The sequence below is a fragment of the Saimiri boliviensis genome, chromosome 5 (genome assembly GCF_048565385.1).
Source record: "Saimiri boliviensis isolate mSaiBol1 chromosome 5, mSaiBol1.pri, whole genome shotgun sequence".
NCBI lineage: Eukaryota > Metazoa > Chordata > Mammalia > Primates > Cebidae > Saimiri > Saimiri boliviensis.
Window position 1 is genome coordinate 38,655,278 of NC_133453.1, and position 17,851 is coordinate 38,673,128.

At 41.8% G+C, this 17,851-nt stretch overlaps 1 protein-coding gene and 1 pseudogene across 1 annotated transcript in view; one reads left to right on the plus strand and one right to left on the minus strand.

The window, feature by feature from the left end:
- Window positions 1–17,851, plus strand: part of SUMO1 (small ubiquitin like modifier 1) — a 42,533-nt gene that overhangs the window by 21,744 nt on the left and 2,938 nt on the right. The window contains exons 2-4 of the mRNA XM_003925643.4: window positions 1,094–1,168; window positions 7,934–8,011; window positions 11,887–11,958. Of these exons, the coding sequence (XP_003925692.1) occupies window positions 1,094–1,168; window positions 7,934–8,011; window positions 11,887–11,958 (225 nt within the window). The remainder of the gene's footprint in view (window positions 1–1,093; window positions 1,169–7,933; window positions 8,012–11,886; window positions 11,959–17,851) is intronic.
- Window positions 313–501, minus strand: LOC120364270 (small nuclear ribonucleoprotein G pseudogene; annotated as a pseudogene).

Here is a 17,851-nt window from a genome sequence, read left to right on the forward strand (position 1 = left end):
TTCGGATAGTCTAAAATAATTGATTATATAAAACTGATTTGTTTTGATTCTAGAGTACATTAGGCCAATACTTTCCTATTTGATTTTCCTTTCTAAATAGCCTTGCTTGTGCTAATATGATTAATTTACATTTCTTTTTTTTTTTGACTATTACAAAAGTTTATTTAGCAAAAAGTCTAATATGAAAATGTACATGACCTAATTTTTACATCATAGTAAAACAGGCCCTATGGAGAGAGGACATGGGTTTCTCTGCTTAATAGCCATTATTTATACTCATTCCAAGGCTTCTAACATGATGATACTATTTCTTCATGTTACCACCATTCCAATATTGTTCTGTTGTCCACTAGTCACCATCTCCACACATTCATCTATCACAAGATTCATAAAGGGATCAAATCCCCGCAATATTCCTTGGACATATCTGCCACCATTTAATTTCAATGATAACATCTTGTCCATACATTTTTTCAACTCGGGAGGGTGAGCTTTGCTCATGATGGCTACTCCGCGGGCACACAGAGGCCTTGGAACGGAATGCCATCTAAATTTCTTAGTACAGTTTTGTAGTTGGATTAAACTCCTCATGATAGGCTGTGAGAAGATAATCTTGGATTCAGAATCTTTGTCTAAAAATCATGGAGGATGAACTCCCTTTGTGCTGGTAAGAGTTGGCTGTAGGGGAGTTTTTTCCAAGTTGTTGTTCCTTTGGCCAGCAGCATCAGTACCATCTGGTAATTTGTTAGAAACTGATTCTCATCCCTACGGCAGATGTGCTGAATAAGAATCTGGGGTTTGGGCCCAGCAGTTTGTAACACGTCCTTCAGATGATTTTGATGCGTGGTAAAGTTTTAGACCATTACCATGGGATATAAGAAAAGAGACCCCTTTCTTGATTTCTAGCGAATGGTGTTTGGGACAGTAATTGACTTAGAATCTTTTTTTCCTTAATTGACTGGCATGGAAAAGAAATGCTCTTTGTATTCTCAGGTGCAGATTTTGCACCCTGAATGAAAGTAATGGATACTCATAAGTGACTAATTAAAATAATATTTAAGAACTTTTATCTTGAAATTTGATTTTCTTTCAGGAGGCAAAACCTTCAACTGAGGACTTGGGGGATAAGAAGGAAGGTGAATATATTAAACTCAAAGTTATTGGACAGGTGAGTTTCATTGTTTTTCTGTTTTGACTCCTTCAGTGTGAATAATTTTTCACAGGAAAATTATTTAAGCAGATTATTTTAAATGACTGTGTATGCATTTTAATTTATTGTGCATGCATCTGTTAGAGGTGGAAGAGGCCGATAATGTTTTTAAAATTACTTTGCCAGGCAGTTTTAGATCACCTTAATTTCTTCAAATAGAAACTTTTTCTTGGTTAGTGTGCTTCAGGGGCAAATACAGTGAATACTATTAAGTGACAAGGCTAGGACCAACCTTAAGTAAAAGCCCTGTCAGCCCTTTTCCTGACCCTTTCCCCTTTTCTGGCCCCCTGTTTCCCTAGAGTCTAGTCCAGGCGTCCCCAAACTACGGCGCGTGGGCTGCATGTGGCCCCCTGAGGCCATTTATCCGGCCCCCCGCCGCACTTCAGGAAGGGGCACCTCTTTAATTGGTGGTCAGTGAGAGGAGCACAGGATGTGGCGGCCTTCCAACGGTCTGAGGGACAGTGAACTGGCCCCCTGTGTATAAAGTTTGGGGACGCCTGGTCTAGTCTGTAGCTTATTGACTTTGAAATGTTAATTAAGGTTAGCTAACAAGGTTCCAGGAATGAATCTGCATAGTTACTTGTGTTTTCTAAAGGACAAAAGAGAATTGGTGGAATGGTGGACTCTCACCATCGAAGTGTGACATTTAAAAAAATTTTTGCCAGGCACGGTGGCTCATGCCTGTAATTCTAGCACTTTGAGAGGTCGAGGCGGGCGGATCACAAGGTCAAGAGGTGGAGACTATGGTGAAACCCCGTCTCTACTAAAAAATACAGAAATTAGCTGGGCGTGGTGGTACGCCTGTGGTCCCAGCTACTTGGGAGTCTGAGGCAGGAGAATTGCTTGAACCCAGGAGGCGGAGATTGCAGTGAGCCGAGAGCACGCCACTGCACTCCAGCCTGGTGCCTGGCAACAGAGCAAAACTCTGTCACACAAAAATATTTTTTTTTAAATTAAAATAAAAATTAAACGGCCGAGCGCGGTGGCTCAAGCCTGTAATCCCAGCACTTTGGGAGGCCGAGGCGGGTGGATCATGAGGTCAAGAGATCGAGATCATCCCGGTCAACATGGTGAAACCCCGTCTCTACTAAAAATACAAAAAATTAGCTGGGCATGGTGGTGCGTACCTGTAGTCCTAGATACTCAGTAGGCTGAGACAGGAGAATTGCCTGAACCCAGGAGGCGGAGGTTGCGGTGAGCCGAGATTGCGCCATTGCACTCCAGCCTGGGTAACAAGAGCGAAACTCCGTCTCAAAAAAAAAAAAAAAAAAAAAAATTAAAATTTTTAATTAATTTTTTTTTTGAGGTGGAGTTGTGCTCTTGTTGCCTAGGCTGGAGTGCTGTGGCACGACCTTGGTTCAATGCAACCTGTACCTCCTGGGTTTAAGCGATTCTCCTGCCTCAGCCTCCTGAGTAGCTGAAACTACAGGCACCTGTCACTAAGCCTGGCTAATTTTTTAAATTTTTGTAGTTTTAGTACACAGATGGGGTTTTACCATGCTGGCCAGGCTGGTCTCGAACTCCTGACCTCAGGTGATCCACCCACCTAGGCCTTCCAAAGTACAGGTATTACAGATGTGAGCCACCATGCCTGGCCTTATTTTGAAAACTTTTAATGCATATACTATAAAATTCACTATTTTAAAATATATAACTTAGTGGCTTTAGTATATAAGTATATAATTCAGTGGCTTTATGTATTCACAAGTGTGTGCAGCCATCACCACTACCAATTCCAAAGCATTTGTATTACCCCAAAAAGATACCCTGTACCCATTACCAGTCATTCCCCATCCTGTTTTTGCCAGCCATTGACAGCCATGATTCTACTTTCTGTCCTATGGGTTTGCCTATTCTGGACCTTTCATATAAATCAAACCATAAGATGCATACCTTTTTTTTTTTTTTTTTTTTTTTTTTGGGGGAGAAGTCTTGCTCTTGTCTCCCAGGTTGGAGTGCAATGGCGTGATCTTGGCTCACTGCAACCTCCGCCTCCTGGGTTCAAGTGCTTTTCCTGTCTCAGCCTCCCAAGTAGCTGGGATTACAGGTGCCTGCCACCATGCCCAGCTAATTTTTTTTTTTTTTTTTAAAGTAGAGGTAGAGTTTCACCATGTTGACCAGGCTGGTCTTGAACTCCTGACGTCAGGTGATCCACCCGCCTTGGCCTCCCAAAGTGCTGGGATTACAGGCATGAGCCACCGCGCCCTGCCTTTTTTTTTTTTTTTTTTTTAGGCAAAGGTCTCGCTCTGTCATCTAGGCTGGAGTGCAGTGTCCTGATCTCAGTTCACTGTGACCTCCACCTCTTGGGTTCAAGTGATCCTTCTGCCACAGCGTCCTGAGCGGCTGGGATTTCGGGTGCACACTACCATGCCCAGTTAATTTTTGTATTTTTAGTAGAGATAGAGATTCGCCATGTTGGCCAGGCTGGTCTTGAACTCCCAACCTCAGGTGATCTGCCTACCTCAGCCTCCCAAAGTGTTGGGATTATAGGCATGAGCCACTATGCCTAGCTTCGGTATGTGACTTTTTATGTCTGGTTTGTTTTTTTCTTCCTTGCTTCTCTCTGCCCTCCCTCCCCCTTCCCCTCCCCTTTCCCCCTCCCCCTTCCCCCTTTCCCCCTCCCTTCCCCCCTAACCTCCCCCCCTCCCCTCTTTCCCCTTCCCCCTCCCCTCCCCTCCTTTCCTCTTCCCTCCCCTCCTCTCCCCTCCTCTCCCCTCTTTTGAAATGGGGTCTTGCTAGGTTACTCAGGCTGGTCTTGAACTCCTGGGGTTAAATGATTCTCCTGCCTTGGCCTCCTAAAGTGCTGGGATTATAGGTGGGAGCCCCTATGCCTGTCTTTCTTTTAGCATGTTTTTGGGGTTCATTCATGCCGTAGCATGTTATCAGTATTTTATTCCTTTTAAAGGCAAAATACTGTTTTATTGTATGGGTAGAATATATTTTGTTATCCATTTGCCAGTTGATTGATAGTTTGTTTCCATATTTTGGCTACTATGAATAACGCTGCTGTGAAGATTCATGTGTGTTTTTGTGGGGACATGTTTTTAGCTCCCTTGGATAATAGACCTAGGGGTGGAATTTTTTGGGTCTAGTATGCAATTCTGTTTAATTTTTAAGTTCTGCTGAACTCAATGTAAGTGGCCCTACCATCTTACATTCCCAGCAGCAACATATGAGGGTTTCAGGGTTTCCGTATTCTGGTCAACACTTGTAATTATCTGTCTTTTTGGTTATAATCCTAGTGGATGTGAAGTGGCATCTCACTGTTGTTTCGACTTGTGCTTCCCTGATGACTAATGATGCCAAGCATTTTTTTATGTACTTATTGGCAATTTGTAGATCATCTTTGGAAAAATGAAGATCTTTAGGTCTTTTGCCCATTTTTAAATTGGGTTAATTGTCCTTTTATTGTTGAGTTGTAATATGTCTTTTATTCTGGGTATTAAACCTTTATCATATATATGATTTCCACAGATTTTCTCCCCTCTTTGGACTGTCTTTTCACTTTCTTGGTTTTATTCTTTGCAGTGTAAAGTTTTCTTTTTTTTTGACGGAGTTTCACTCTTGTTACCCAGGCTGGAGTGCAGTGGCGTGATCTCGGCTCACTGCAACCTCTACCTGCCGGGTTCAGGCAATTCTCCTGCCTCAGCCTCCTAAGTAGCCGGGATTACAGGCACGTGCCACCATGCCCAGCTAATTTCTTGTATTTTTAGTAGATACGGGGTTTCACCATGTTGACCAGGATGGTCTCAATCTCTTGACCTCGTGATCCACCCGCCTTGGCCTCCCAAAGTGCTGGGATTACAGGCTTGAGCCACCGCGCCCGGCCCTGCAGCGTAAAGTTTTAAGTTTTGGTCAGTTAAGTTCATCGGCTGCTTTTTCTTCTGCTGCTTGTAATTTAAGAAACCATAGCCTAATTCAGGGTCACAAACATTTATGATTGTGGTTTCTATTTTTTTTTTGTTGTTGAAACGAGTCTCGCTTTGTTGCCAGGCAGGCTGGAGTGCAGTGGCACGACTTTAGCTCACCGCAACCTCTGCGTCCCGGGTTCAAGCGATTCTCCTGTCTCAGCCTCCCAAGTAGCTGGGACTACAGGCACGTGCCACCTTGCCCAGCTAATTTTTGTATTATTTAGTAGAGACGGGATTTCACCAAGTTGGCCAGGATGGTCTCGATCTCTTGAACTCGTGATCCACCCACCTCGGCCTCCCAAAATGCTGGGATTACAGGTGTGAGCCACCGTGCCAACCCGATTGTGGTTTCTTTTAAGAGTTTTAAGGCTGGGTGCAATGGCTCACGCCTATTATGCCAGCACTTTGAGAGACCTAGGTGGGCAGATCACCTAAGGTCAGGAGTTTGAGACCAGCCTGGCTATCATGGTGAAACCCTTTTTCTATTAAAAATACAAAAAATTAGCTGGGTGTGGTGGTGCACACCTGTAATCCAAGCTACTTGGGAGACTGTGGCAGGAGAATCGCTTGAATCCCATGGGGCAGAAGTTGTAGTGAACCGAGATCACACCATTGCACTCCAACTTGGGCAACAAGAATGCAAATCTGTCTCAAAAAAAAAAAAAATCATCATTTTGAATAATTTTTGTATCATCATGTTGCCTCAAGACCATTACTTGAAAAGACTTTCCTTCTTTTACTGAATTGTTCTGGCATCCTTGACAAAAAGTGATTGACTATCGATATAAGGGTTTATTTCTGGGCTCTCAATTGTATGCCATTGATTTATATGTCCATATACTATGGAATATATTTTTAAGAATTATTGATTTGTGGAGTCTAAAAAAATAATGTCTTTATTTTTGTTGTCTGTTACATGTTATGAATACTTCTTCCAGTATATCTTAACTATGTTTATGCTGTCTTTTACTCTGGCTTTTTTTTTTTTTTTTGAGACAGAGTTTTGCTCTTGTTGCCCAGGCTGGAGTGCAGTGGCACAATCTTGGCTCACTGCAACCTCCACCTCCTGGGTTCAAGCCTTTCTTCTACCTCAGCCTCCTGAGTAGCTGAGATTACAGGCATGCGCCACCACGCCTGGCTAATTTTTGTATTTTTAGTCGAGACGGGGTTTCTCCATGTTGGTCAAAGCTGTTCTCGAACTCCATGCCAACCCGATTTTGGTTTCTTTTAAGAGTTTTAAGGCTGGGTGCAGTGGCTTACGCCTGTTATGCCAGCAGTCAAGTGATTCCACCCGACTCAGCCTTCCAAAGTGCTGGGATTATAGGCATGAGCTGCTGTGCCTGGCTCACTATGGCATCTTTTATTTATTTATTTTAAAAAAGGTAGATAAATTTGACTTAATAAAATTAAATCAAATTTATCTACCTTTTTTTTTTTTCTGCCTTGAGATGCAGTTTCCTTTGTCACTCAGGCTGGAGTGCAATGGCATGGTATCCGCTCACTGCAACCTCTGTCTCCCAGGTTCAAGCAATTCTCCTGCCTCTGCCTTGCAGGTAGCTGGGTTACAGGTGCCCACCACCTTGCCTAATTTTTGTATTTTTAATAGAGACAGTTTTACCATGCTGGCCAGGCTGGTCTTGAATTCCTGACCTCAGGTGATCCACCCACCTTGGTTTCTCAAAGTGCTAGGATTACAGGCGTGAGCCACCGTGCCTGGCAAGAATTTTATTTCTTCGTAGTTAGAGTCACAAGCAAAAATATTGTAAATGTACAGCTTCTGCAGATACACATTTGTGTATGTGATATGTACTAATGAAGTTTGGCTTTGAAATTTTACATTATGCAAGTACCAGTATTTTTTCTGATGATTGGCTGATAGTTTGCTTCACAATCGGAGTAGAATAAAAGAATTTGTGGTCCCACAAATCAGTTTGACTAACTCAGGTTCTTACTCATTTTACTCATGTGAGAGAAACCAGATTCCATGTGGTGATTTCTTTTTTTTTTTTTTTTTGAGGTGGAGTCTTGCTGTATTGCCCAGGCTGGAGTGCAGTGGCATGATCTTGGCTCACTGCAGCCTCCACCTCCCGGGTTCAAGTGATTCTCCTGCCTCAGCCTCCCAAGTAGCTGGGACTATAGGTGCGTGCCACCGCGCCCAGTTAATTTTTGAAATATTTTTAGTAGAGATGGGGTTTCTACCATGTTGGCTGGGATGGTCTTGCTCTCTTGACCTGGTGATCTGCGTACCTCAGCTTCCCAAAGTGCTGGGATTACAGGTGTGAGCCATCGTGTCTGGCCGATAGAGATTGTTTGAAGAAAACCTGTTAAGAATGCTAAAAAGAATATTGTGGTGGAAAAATACAGGTGACTAGGTTTATGTTTTGTTTCTTTTCTTTTCTTTCTTTCTTTTTTTTTTTTTTTTTGAGATGGAGTCTCACTTTATCGCTAGGCTGGAGTGCAGTGGCTCAATCTTGGCTCACTACAACCTCTGCCTCCTGGGTTCAAGTGATTCTTCTGCCTCAGCCTCCTGAGTAGCTGGGACTACAGGCATGTGCCACAAGGCCCAGCTAATTTTTGTATTTTTAGTAGAGACAGGGTTTCACATCTTGGCCAGGCTGGTCTTGAACTCCTGAGCTTGTGATCTACCTGCCTCAGGTTCCCAAAGTACAGGGATTACAGGCATGAACCATCACGCCTAGCCAAGATTTATGTTTCTATTTGCACAATATGTGTAATTATATAATTTGGTTTAAGTAAAGCAAATGATTTTATACAAAGGGATAATTTTTTTTTTTCTCTTTTTCCTCCTTAGGATAGCAGTGAGATTCACTTCAAAGTGAAAATGACAACACATCTCAAGAAACTCAAAGAATCATATTGTCAAAGACAGGTTTGTATATTTTGGTATTAAGTACAATGCTTTGTCGTTAATTTTTTTTTTAATAGAAGGCGGTCAAAAGAAAAATTCTGTTTTATGATTTTCACCATTAGCAACTCAAGGAAAAAACTTGCTTGAACTGGGAGGTGGAGGTTGCAGTGAGCCGAGATCACACCACTGCACTCCACCTTGGGCAACAGAGTGAGACTTGATAAAAAAGGGGGAGGTGGTGGAAGAAAAAAAAAATCTAAAAGACTATTTTTTAAGAGTGGTTTTAAATTTATAGCAATATTGAGTAGAAGGTACAGAGATTTTTCATATATCCCCTTCCCCCCTGGGCAACCTCCATCATTATCAGTATCCCACACCAGAGTGGTACATTTGTTAAAACTGATGAACCTCATTGACACATCATTATCTCCCAAAGTTCATAGTTTACATTAGGGTTTACTTTATCAGTTCTTGTACCCTGTTTAATTGCTTTTTTTTTTTAAATTTTGTGGACCATTTTAAAGTTTGTATTCATAAGATGTGGAAGTAGTTTGAAAAGTAATTCAGAATTTTAAAAACAGCTCAAATGAATGTTTCTGTCTTGATGGCTTACCAGTATATGTAGCAATAAAGGCAAGTAATTTTTTGGTGATTACTATGAATTTTTTTGTACTTCTAAACATGAGTGTTTAGCCATATTGTTAAATTTAAGTAGTAGTATTATTGGTATATTATCTTTATATGTAGTAGTACATGTTACTTCTTTTTTTTTTTTTTTTTTTTTTTTTTTTTGAGATGGAGTTTCGCTCTTGTTACCCAGGCTGGAGTGCAATGGCGCGATCTCGGCTCACCGCAACCTCCGCCTCCTGGGTTCAGGCAATTCTCCTGCCTCAGCCTCCTGAGTAGCTGGGATTACAGGCACGTGCCACCATGCCCAGCTAATTTTTTTGTATTTTTAGTAGAGACGGGGTTTCACCATGTTGACCAGGATGGTCTCGATCTCTCGACCTCGTGATCCACCCGCCTCAGCCTCCCAAAGTGCTGGGATTACAGGCTTGAGCCACCGAGCCCGGCCAGTACATGTTACTTCTAATTGCCTTCTTTTTTTTTGAGATAGAGTCTTACTCCGTTACCCATGCTGGAGTGCAGTGGCACTATCGCGGCTCACTGCAACCTCTGCCTCTTGGGCTCAAGGATTCCTCCTACCTCAGCCTTCCAAGCAGTAGCAGGAACTAAAGGCATGTGTCACCATACCCAGCTAATTTTTGTATTTTTAGTAGAGACAGGGTTTTGCCATGTTGCCCAGGCTGCTGTCAAACTCCTGCGCTCACCTCAACTTCCCAAAATGCTGGGGTTATAGGCGTGAGCCACTGTGCCAGGCCCCGTATTTTCAACATGAAGGAATTTTGTCTGTTTAAAGAAAATTTATGTAGAAGTCTAGTTAATACCAAATCATCACAAATTTTGGCCTTCAAGAGCTAGTTTTTATTAGATCAATAATAAATTTTTATTAGATCAATAATTCCACCAACCTGCCTGGTTCACATTTGGGCTTCACCACTCTCTTGCTGTGTGACTTTGGGCAAGTTATTTAACCTCTGTGTGCCTTGTTTCTTCAGTTAGTAAAATGAGAATTTTGTAGGGCCACATCATGATGACTTGAGATATTCTACATAAACCTCTTAATGTGGTGCCTAAAAATGATCAATACATGTTAACTATTGTTATTCATAAAACAGGTTTTTAAAATAAATGTAACTGGGATTAATATATATGAGACAAAGAAGATATAGTTTAAGTGAAATTATGATTTAATAAGCAAGAAATACGTGTTTAATCAGTCTATTAAAATTGAAGTATATTAACTCAGGCATTGTAGATTTTGTTTTTAGAAGGTTTGCTTTTAACCATTTAGATTTGTAACTAACATAAAAATAATTTATAAGAAAGACTGGTTGTTAGGATAAGTAAAACAATAGTATTTTTGTCTCCTGGTTTTGTAGATTTTAATTGTTAAATTTAATAAAATCTCATTAATTGGTTTCAGCTACTTCACATTTGTAATAACTTTGGGTATTAAAATTTAGATGAAATTCATCAGAGGAAAGAAACATTTATTGAAATGTAATTTATCTGTACTGTGCCACAGGTATTTAAGATATATTGTCACTTAATCCTCATAACTCTGAAGAAAATTCATATAGCCTTTACACCCCTCCCATCTATAGGCCAGGGAATTGATTTTTTTGCTGTTGTTGAGATGGAGTCTCCCCTTGTCGCTTGGGCTGGAGTACGGTGTTGCCATCTTGGCTCACTGCAACCTCCACCTCCTGGACTCAAGTGATTCTCTTGCCTCAGTCTCCTGAGTACCTGGGATTGCAGGCACCTGCCACCAGGCCTGGCTAATTTTCTTATTTATTTATTTATACAGGGTCTTGCTCTGTTGCCCAGGCTGGAGTGCAGTGATGTGACTTTGGCTCAGTGCAACCTCTACCTCCCAGGTTTAAGCGATTCTCCTGTTGCAGCCTCCTGAGTAGCTCAGATTACAGGCATGCGCCACGCTGCCAGGCTGATTTTTGTATTTTTGGTAGAAATGGGGTTTCACCATGTTGGCCAGGCTGGTCTCGAACTCCTGATTTCAAGTGATCTGCCTAGGCCTCCCAAAGTGCTGGGATTACAGGCTGAACCACTGCGCCCATCCCATAATTTTTGTATTTTTAGTAGAGACAAGGGTTCATTATGTTGGCCAGACTGGTCTCGAACTTCTGACCTCAAGTGAGCTATCTCTCTGCTCTGTCACCTAGGCTGGAGTGCAGTGGCACGATCTCACATCATGGCAGTTTCTGCCTCCCAGGCTCAAGTGATTCTCCTGTCTCAGCTTCCTGAGTAGCTGGGATTACAGATGAACATCAACATGCTGGCTAATTTTTGTATTTTTAGTAGAGATGTTGTGTTGGTCAGGCTGGTCTTGAACTCCTGACCTTGTGATCCTCCTGCCATGGCCTCCCAGAGTGCTGGGATTATGCCACAGCACCTGGCCTATACTAATATCTTTTGTAATTTTTTTTTTTTTTTTTTTTTGGTTACCCAGGCTGGAGTGCAATGGCGCGATCTCGGCTCACTGCAACCTCCGCCTCCTGGGTTCAGGCAATTCTCTGCCTCAGCCTCCTGAGTAGCTCGGATTACAGGCATGTGCCACCATGCCCAGCTACTTTTTTTTTTTCTATTTTTAGTAGAGACGGGGTTTCACCACATTGACCGGGATGGTCTTGATCTCTTGACCTCGTGATCCACCCGCCTCGGCCTCCCAAAGTGCTGGGATTACAGGCTTGAGCCATCGCGCCCGGCTCTTTTGTAATATTTATGGTACTATCTGTGCCATCCAGGTTTATGGTAGATTAGCTAGCCATTGTGCTTTACTAAATTTTGTGATTTAATCTGTTTAAAACCAATTTTGCCAGTGTAGTTGGAAGCTAGTAAGGGTGCTCATTTAGTTTCTGAGTTTATCTTTTATGCTAGCTCAACAGATTTAGGGCAAAATGAATCTAGTAGTGGTCAAGAGCACAGGCTTAGAAACAGGTTTGGGCTTCAATTCTTGGCTAGCTCCAAGCCTTAGGTTCCCAAGCTGTAAAGTGAAGATAAAGTGATAATACCTACCTTCCAGTGTTGTTGTGCTTAACTCTTATCATTATATATGTAAAGTAATTGGTACAGGGAGGGCCTTGCAAATAGTTACTACTATGTATATGGTATTTATGATTGAGTTAGCTATCTAGTTATATTTTCTGTTTAGTTCTAAGGCTTTCATGCTTGGCTTTTGTGCATCAGAGTTACCATAATGTTTTCTAAGATTTGGGTGTGTATGTATATATTACTATTATTTTTACCTTTTTTAGGGCGTTCCAATGAATTCACTCAGGTTTCTCTTTGAGGGTCAGAGAATTGCTGATAATCATACTCCAAAAGAAGTGAGTATACATTTTTCCTGAGTCAGGAAAAAATTTAAATTCTCCTTTGAGCAGTTTGGTTCACTGGTATTAAACTGCCCTTTTCTTAAATATTCTCTGATTTAAATGGCCTATCATTTGTTGGAGAGAAGAAATAATGTTTTGGGTTGAACTTCTCTATGGTGCCTTCAAAAGTGCCAATAAAAAGGGAGGTAGAAACATAATGAATACTGAAATTGTCATAGGGCACATGCTACATCTCTTTTGAAGATGGACAAATATTCCTAAAATTTGTCAAATTTCTGGTATACGTTAATGGATTTTGATTTTTGAACCATTTTGAGAATGTTAATACAGAAGCATAGTGTATATAAATATATTTGGCTCTGTCATCTTGTTTTATGCTTTTTTTTATGCTTCTGTGTCTTCATTTAATGTTTTTATTGTGTGAGTGGTTTTCTTTGCTTTTATATTCCACCCATCTCCCCTCCATAGAGATATCTCAAAAGGGGGGGGGGAGAGAGAGAGAGAGAGAGAGAGAGAGAGAGAGAGAGAGAGAGAGTGTATGTGTGTGTGTGTGCGCGTGCGTGCGTGTGTGTGTATCTATGTACATAGATTCCCTTCTTCATACCCAGAGTAACATTACTGATATTTCAGATAGTGGGAACAATATAGGATTATTAATTTTTTATTTTGAAAACATTTCAAACTTACTCAATTCTGAGAATAGAATAATAATCTCCTATATACCTATTCCTTAGACCAGTTAAAATTGCACAGCATTTGGGCCAGGCATGGTGGCTCACCCCTGTAATCCTAGCACTTAGGGAGGCTGCAGTGGGTGGATCACTTGAGTCTTGGAGTTCGAGACCAGCCTGGGCAACATGATGAAACCTGTCTCTACTTAAAAAAAAAAAAAAAAAAAAAAAATTATCTCGGTGGTGTGTTCCTATAGTCCCAGCTACTTGGGGGCTGAGGTGGAAGGATCACTTGAGCCCAGGAGGTCGATGGTGCAGTGAACCCTGATTGTGTCACTGTGCTGCAGCCTAGGTGACAAGAGTGAGACCCTGTCTCTAAATAAATAAATAAATAAAATTAGATAAAATTGTGCGGCATTTGATAGCTGGGCATGGTGGTACATGCCTGTGGTCCTAGCTACTTGGTAGGCTGAAGTGGGAGGATCACATGAGTGAGCCCAAGAATTCAAGACCAGCCTGGACGATAGAGTGAGTCCCCGTCTCAAAAAAAACAAAAACAAAAACAAAATACAAATAAAATAGTGTGCAGCATTTCTTTTTATCACTCTCTTTATAGACATATATTATTATTATTGCTGAACCATTTGAGATTAAGGTGCAGGTAGCATGACCTTTTACTGCTAAATATTTTAGTGCGTTATCGTCTAAGAGCCACAGTTCAGTTGTCAAATGTGGGAGATCTAACATGGCTACATTCTTCTTATTTTTTTCTTTTTTTTGAGATGGAGTGTCACTCTGTCACCCAGGCTGGAGTGCAGTGGCACGATCTTGGCTCACTGCAAATTCCGCTTCCCGGGTTCAAGCAATTCTCCTGCCTCGGCCTCTTGAGTAGCTGGGATTACAGATGCATGCCACCATACCTGGCTAATTTTTTTGTATTTTTAGTAGAGACAGGGTTTCACCGTGTTGGCCAGGCTGGTCTCAAACGCCTGACCTGTGATCCACCCGCCTTGGCCTCCCAAAGTGCTGGGATTACAGGCATGAGCCGCTATGCCTGGCATTTTTATTTTTTATTTTTATTTTTTGAGACCATCTTGGTCTGTCGCCCAGGCTGGAGCACAGTGCAACCTCCACCTCCTGGGTTGAAGCAATTCTCATGCCTCAGCCACTCAAATAGCTGGAATTACAGGTGTTTGCCACCATGCCCAGCTAATTTTTGTGTTTTTAGTAGAGACAGAGTTTTGCCATGTTGGTCAGGCTGGTCTTGAACACCTGGCCTCAAGTGATCCTCCTGCCTCAGCCTCCCAAAGTGCTGGGATTACAGGCAAGCCACCATGCCTGGCCTGTTATTGAGTATGCAGTTAAAATAGTCAGATGTTGCTGTCTTTCCCAATAAGGTCCTTTATAAACATCTTTTTACCTGACTCATCCAGGATATGCATTCTAACTACTTGTCTTGTCATGCCTCTTTGTTTTTGAGACGGAATCTCACTTTCTTGCCCAGGCTGGAGTCCAGTGGTGCGATCTCAGCTCACTGCAGCCTCTGCCTCCGGGTTCAAGCAATTCTCCTGCCTCAGCCTCCCAAGTAGCTGGGACTACAGGGGTGTGCCACCATGCCCGGCTAATTTTTTTGTATTTTTAGTAGAGATGGGGTTTTACCGTATTGGTCAGGCTGGTCTCGAACTCCTGACCTCAAGTGATCTGCCCACCTTGGCCTCCCAAAGTGCTGGGGTTACAGACGTCAGCCACCAGGTCTGGCCTGTCATGCCTCTTTAGCTTTCTTGGATCTGGAACAGTTCCTCGGTCTTTTATAATCATATTGCCTTTTTTTTTTTTTCTTTTAAGTCCTTCACTTTGGGTTTGTGTAATGTTTCCTCATGATTAGATTAAGTTTTGCTTTTTTTTTTTTTTTGGGTGGGGGATGGCACAGATTGAAGCTGTGTACTTCTGAGTGTATTATGTCAGGAAGTACATGATGACTGTCCTGTTAATGTTAACTTTGGTCACTTAGTTAAGGTGGTAACTGGCAGATTTACCCAATATAAAGTTATACTTTTCCCATGTAATTAATAAGTAATCCGTGGGAAGTTGCTTTGAAACTATATTAATATCCCTCTTTAGATGGTTGCCAGTGGGAATGCCTTTACCTTGGCATCTGTGTTCTTTTTGACATTTTTCCATTTTTAAATGTTTTTTCTTTGAAAAAAATACACACACATACACACACAGACACATATGTATGTGTGTATATATATATATATATATAGAGAGAGAGAGAGAGAGAGAGAGAGAGAGAGAGAGCGCGAGCGGGGTGGGTGGCACTCACTTGGTGGCCCAAGCTGTAGTGTGTTGGTGCGATCTCGGCTCACTGCAACCTCCATCTCCTGGGTTCAAGCGATTCTCCTGCCTCAGCTTCTCGAATAGCTGGGGTTAAAGGCACGTGCCATCATGCCCGGCTAATTTTTGTATTTTTAGTAGAGATGGGGTTTCACCATGTTGGCCGGTCTCGAACTCCTGGTGATCTGCTGTCTCGGCCTCCCAAAGTGCTGGGATTACAGGCATGAGCCACCATGCCTGGCCTGAAACAATTTTTATTTTACGGAGTTTGCAAGAACAGTATGGCAACTTTTTTCCACCAAGATTAACCTTGTTTTTTTTTTTTTTTTTTTTTTTGAGACGGAGTTTTATACTTGTTGCTCAGGCTAGAGTGCAATGGCACAATCTCAGCTCATTGCAGTCTCCACCTCCTGGGTTCAAGTGATTCTCCTGCCTCAGCCTCCCAGGTAGCTGGGATTACAGGCATGTGCCACCATGCCTGGCTATTCTTTTTTTTTTTTAGTAGAGATGAGGTTTCGCCATGTTGGTCAGGCTGGTCTTGAACTCCTGGCCTCTGGTGATCCACGCTCCTTGGCCTCCCAAAGTGCTGATATTACAGGTGTGAGCCACTGTGCCCAGCCAGATTCACCTATTTTTAACATTGTGATATCTTTGCTTAATTATTTTTGTGCGTGTGTGTGTGTGTGTGTGTGTGTGTGTGTGTGTGTATTTTTCCTCTTCCTCCAAACCGTTTGGGAGTAGCAGGTACACTATGGCCATTTATGCCTTGTTAAGTGTGCATTTTTTAAGAAATGTATTATTTTACATTACCACTGTACTATTAATCAAATTCAGGAAACGTAACACTATTAGAATACTTTAATCTTAATGTACAACCTGATTTTGTCTTTTGTCCCAATTATGTCGTATAACAAATTTCCTCCCCAGCACAGGATTCAGTTTAGTATTACATATTTTATTAGAGTGTGCCTTTAATCACCTTTTATTTGGAACAGTTCTTTGGCCTTTCATTGTCTTTCATAACATTGACATTTTTTCAGAATACCAACCAATTATTTTCTAGACAGTCCCTTACTTTGGGGTTGTCTCTTCCTTCATGACTAGATTCAAGCTATATATTTTTGGCTGGAATACTGTATAAATGAATGTGTCTTTCTCAGGTTATACTTGGAGCACATGAAGCCATGAAGCCCCCTTATTGGTGATGTTAATTTTTTTTTTTTTTGAGATGGAGTTTTGTTCTTATTGTCAGGCTGGAGTGCAATGGTGCGATCTTGGCTCATTGCAACCTCTGCCTCCCAGATTCAAGTGATTCTCCTGCCTCAGCCTCCCGAGTAGCTGGGATTATAGGCATGCGCCACCATACCTGGCTAATTTTGTATTTTTAGTAGAGACAGGGTTTCTCCATCTTGGTCAGGCTGGTGTCGAACTCCTGACCTCAGGTGATCCGCCTGCCTCAGTCTTCCAAAGTGCTGGGATTACAGGTGTGAGCCACCGTGCCCAGCTGGTGATGTTAATCTTTTATCACTTGGGCTTTTTTTTTTTTTTTTGTTATTTTTAAGCATACGTGAGACTTAGTTTTTTTCTTTTTTTCTAAGTGAATTGATGCAGGAAGATATACATATATATATATATATATATATATATATTTTTTTTTTTTTTTTTTTTTTTTCCTCTTTTCTTTGAGACAAGGTCTCTTGCTATATCACCTAGGCTGGAACGTAGTCATAGCTCACTGCAGCCACAAACTTCTGGGCTCAAGCAGTCCTACACTATCACTGTTAGCCTCCTGAGTAGCTGGGATTATAGGCATGTGCCACCATACTCTGCTAATTTTTAAATTTTTTATAGAGATGGAGTTTCCCTGTGTTGCCAGGCTTTGATCACTTAGTTTAAGTGTTGTCTTTTTTTTTTTTTTTAAAAAAAAACTGTGTAGTTAACTGTTTTCCTCTTATAATTAAGTAATTTGAGGGGACATACTTTGAAACCGTGTGAATATCCCCTTTATCATTAAATGTTCCCCTTAGGTTTAGTATCTACCACCTTCTTGAACACTTCCTTACTTTGTGGCACAATAAGTTCCAAACTCATCTTGTAATTTCTTGACCAAACTTGGCATAATCTCTGGGACCATACAGTAGATACCTAATACATTTTACTGACACATGCCTTAGACATTCCTTGTAATTAAGAGACTATCTTTTCAGAGGAATGTTGGGGCAGTGGGAGAGAGTAGGTCTTTTTTTTTTTTTTTTTTTTTGAGACGGAGTTTCGCTCTTGTTACCCAGGCTGGAGTGCAATGGCGCGATCTCAGCTCACCGCAACCTCCGCCTCCTGGATTCAGGCAATTCTCCTGCCTCAGCCTCCTGAGTAGCTGGGATTACAGGCACGTGCCACCATGCCCAGCTAATTTTTTGTATTTTTAGTAGAGACGGGGTTTCACTATGTTGACCGGGATGGTCTCGATCTCTTGACCTCGCGATCCACCCGTCTCGGCCTCCCAAAGTGCTAGGATTACAGGCTTGAGCCACCGCGCCTGGCCCACCCAGCTAATTTTTTGCACCTTTAGTAGAGACGGGGTTTCACAATGTTGACCAGGATGGTCTCGATCTCTTGACCTCGTGATCCGCCCGCCTCGGCCTCCCAAAGTGCTGGGATTACAGGCTTGAGCCACCGTGCCCGGCGAGAGTAGGTCTTTAAGGGAGTGACCCTCCTGGGCTGTTGTTCACTTGTTTCTGTGAGTGTACTTCTTTATAGCCCAGGGACTCGTGCTGTCTTCCTGTTTTGAAGATTTCTAATAACAATTTGGAATTTTATTCTTTGCAATAATTACCATGCTATATGAGCAATTAAAATTGTTTTAAAAGCATCTTTATTTT